Source organism: Thalia democratica, chromosome 3 (genome assembly GCF_965202585.1).
Source record: "Thalia democratica chromosome 3, ktThaDemo2.hap1.1, whole genome shotgun sequence".
In the NCBI taxonomy this organism is placed as follows: Eukaryota; Metazoa; Chordata; class Thaliacea; order Salpida; family Salpidae; genus Thalia; species Thalia democratica.
The window spans coordinates 56,061,102-56,064,977 of record NC_139167.1 but is presented as its reverse complement, the minus strand read 5'-3'; the positions used below and the strand labels follow the sequence as shown (position 1 = coordinate 56,064,977).

The window sequence follows — 3,876 nt, the reverse complement described above, 5'->3', positions numbered from 1 at the left end:
TTTTTAATTACTTTCAAAAAACTTTAAAAAATATATGTAGGACTTATACATTGTAAATTACAGGTAGCCTGGATTCTAAAGAGATTAATTTATTATCACTATTGAAGAAGTACAAAATCTCTCAGAATGATAACATAAGAAATGTTACTTACAATTGGATAAAAGATAAAATCAATGTTGACAATGTTGCAGCTCTGTACTACTCATCACAAATTTTTAGCTTGTCTGAACCATCGTTGTGTTTTATTGAGCGTTGTTTCCCAATGTTTGTTGATTCACGCAAGTTTTTAGAGTTAGACGTTGTGTCTGTTGCGAAACTGCTTTCAAGCAGCGAGTTGAATGTCGACACAGAGCTGCAGGTATTTAATGCAGCAAATGCTTGGTTAAGATACAATAAGGAACGTAGTAAACACGCAAGCTATATTTTCTCTAAAGTTCGCGTTTCGTTGTTATCAACTCCTGCTTTGAAATTTATTTCAAAGAAATATAAAATTTATTTGCATGCTGATTCTTCCTCTATGAAATCAAGTATTAGGTACTGCAAACAACACAATTTCAACATAATTAGTTGTGGGGGTCGAGATGTTGATGCACTTGACGCAATAAGTGATGTGTATAGTATTCAAGCTAGCGATCAATACAGCGTGAATGTTTTACCACAAATTAAAGCAGGCAGCCGAAATTATTATGGTGCAGCTTGCGTAAAAGACAGAGTTTATGCGTTTGACGGTGTCGATGACAACAGTCGCAGTGCAAAATGCGTTGAAACGTATTCGCCTGCTACTAACGCTTGGGAAACTGTTGCTGATATGGATGTTTTACATTTTTATGAGTATTGCGTGTGTTCGTTCATAGATAAAATTTATCTGATGGGAGCAACTATGTCGCAAGATCGTAGTACTTGCGTTGAGTTCGATACAAAAAATTTAACATGGAAGGAAGTTGCTAGAACGAACCAGGAAAGATGGTACGCGGCTTGTGCTGTGTTTGAAGGAAGAATTGCTTTATCCGGAGGAGCTTGTGGAGCGGAAACGTTTAAAACCGTTGAGGTTTATGATCCTTTTGACGACTCGTGGACCTACATGCCCAGCATGGTCAAAAGAAGAAGTTATCACAAATCAGTTGCAGTTAAGAACAAGTTGTTCGCAGTTGGTGGTTCCAAAGAACTAACTTGTGAAGTGTTTGATTCTTATTCTAACAACTTTGTCCTTGTATCAACGCCCGAACCATATAACTATTATTTACGTCGTCCTAGTAGTGTGATATCAATAGGAAACAAACTTGTTTGGTTTAGTGATGGGTTGACAATTGTTCTATTTTATGATGTGGAAAACAATAAATGGTCGCAGCAATCACTTGAAGTAACAAAATATATTTATTTTGATCGTTATGTTAAAGTTCCGCAGTCATAATAGCCTTTAGTATAAAATAGTAAAAATCTAGACAAGACAGATAAAACTCGTCGTGTAATTTTGGTATAGACTTTTATTAAGATACGTAATGTATTTATACGTGAAAATAAATTTTAAGTATTTTCGAATCGTATGTTTATTATTGTAGTTTTTTTATTGTCAATAAATATTAGATAATAAACATTTAATCGAAAAATAGTCTTTAATCTGAGTTTTTTATATTCATATACCAAAAAGAATTTATCATAGTTTAAAATGAATTTAACGCCCTTTTTTTCAAGTTTTTAAACACAAGTTAAACCACCTCTTTAAAACGGTAAGTACAACGTGTATTATTGAATTTATTTAAGAATCTTTTTATAATCAGTTTAAATTTTGGTTTTCTATATATTAATCATTTTAAAATTTAGTACAATTATATGTAAATATGCTATCTACGTTACATGTAAGTGCCAAAATATGTTTACGTAACAACACCCTCATAATTTAGTTGTACAGTTGTTTCAGTGCAATGTATTACCCAAGTTTGCCAATCTGAAGTAAATTTTACTTCGTATACGATACATCTAGTTTAGGTAATTACCAAACTAATAATAAACAATAGTTTAAAAATAATGGTAGAGAAAAAATCGATAAAGCATAAAGCTTCATTGAGTATTAAACTTTCCTAAGGCTAATAATGCTTTAACTTTGTACTGTTATTAAATTTTGTTACTATAGCGCGTGAATAATAATTCTCTCATTTTTTGCTGCTAAAAATATTAAGAGCTAACACTCATAATAATGACTTGGTGCCTTTTAATGTTAATAAAATTGCAATATCTTAAATAGTGCAAATCTTAAAACATGATTTATTTTAAAAAATAACTGTAAGCGTGATAACAAAATTTAAATTCAGAATAAATATTGAAAAAAGTCTTCAAAAATACAGTTATAATATTTTGAATACTTTAATGACTTTAGTTTAGTGTTTCTAATTTACGTTTAATTAACAATTTTAATGATTATTCTAAAATTCAGATAGTTCAATTTTCTACAAACTTAAGAAAAGGACACATCTAAAAAAGTAACCAGAATTTTACAAAATAAACGTACAAAGGTCTAATTTGTTAAGATTTGAATTTAATTGAAATAACAAGTTATATAAATTAGTAAATCGTTATAACACACAGTCTAGTTAAAGTATTATGGATGCATGGTTAGAAAAACAAGTTATAAATAAATGATAAATAGTTACTTAGTTATTAGCTGTTGGTTACACTATAAATAAACGTACTTTAGATTAGTTTACTTTTGTTAATGTTTTACGCAAACTAAACTTACTAATTTATTATTATTAGGGAAATTATACGGTATGCAAAACAATGAAACTAAAGGAATTTTTTTTAAAATTTTCTCTTTAGATAAGCGTAAACATAAATGGCATGACTTGAGCTGTTAAATTTCATAAAAACAGACTTTGTTTATTGTGATATTATATCTTTTACCTTCAATTATACTAAACTGCTCAGATAAAAGCTAATAAGTATTGTGCAAAATGTTGAAAACTACTTTTAGCCAATATTTTAGATTTGACCAAATGGTCAAATACAAGGCAAGAGGATGAATATTAAATATTTTCACGGTTGACTAGTCTTTGATTTTTGCCAAAAATAACTCAAGCAGTTATCATTGTTGTTCCAGTGAGTTCTGCATGTTATCTACCAATGTATAAATGTTATGAAACCAGCATTATATATTTTTTACTGAGAGACAAACACTTACTTTATACTGTGATTTTAGCTGTAATATCTGGATAAGTAATGAACTGTTGTATTTCAGTTTCCACTAAAGAGAATTTTAAGTTTAATGTTTTTCATAGTTAAACTAAAACAATACCTGATTACTTTATATTAGACCACTCACTGAATCTTGTTGTCTTTTTATTTGTTTTAAAGAAAATATAATCCCATATCAAAGCTTACTCAGATAGTTTACAACTTTTTAAAGTTAAGGCTTGATAAAATGAGTTTGATTTTATTTAATCTCTAGATTTAACGTACTAAATTAATTCATTAATATTTGCTTTGGCATCTTTTTTTTAATTTTCTGTCTACTACAGTTATTTAAGAAAACATTTAGAGCTCAAAATGACTAAAGCTATTTTTTGGTCACTTAAGCTGGATTTATTATTTGAATAAGTAGTTCTTCTTAAATTTTCTTTTTGTAACATATTGTTGTTTAATATTTTACCAGAAAAAAGTCTATGCAAAAGGTTATTGGTATAAACCTTTATATACTCCCTTCTTTTTGTAAAAAAATTGTGTTTATAAACAAGAAATAAAACCACACTCTAAATCAGAGTTTCTTTAACTTTTTTTCAAAAGGCCCCCCTTTAAAGAAATAAAAAAAGCTTTTGCCCCTTCCAACAAGAATACTCAAAACACACATAAGACCTTTTTGCTCTTCATCAGGAACTTCATAA

General features: G+C 29.0%; 1 protein-coding gene across 1 annotated transcript; it reads left to right on the top strand.

The window, feature by feature from the left end:
* The first annotated feature begins 263 nt into the window (after positions 1-263).
* On the top strand, positions 264-1,412 carry LOC145832432 (spermatocyte protein spe-26-like). Its single transcript, XM_082939748.1, has one exon. The coding sequence runs from the start codon at positions 264-266 to the stop codon at positions 1,410-1,412; it is 1,149 nt and encodes a 382-aa protein (XP_082795874.1).
* Positions 1,413-3,876: the final 2,464 nt, after the last annotated feature.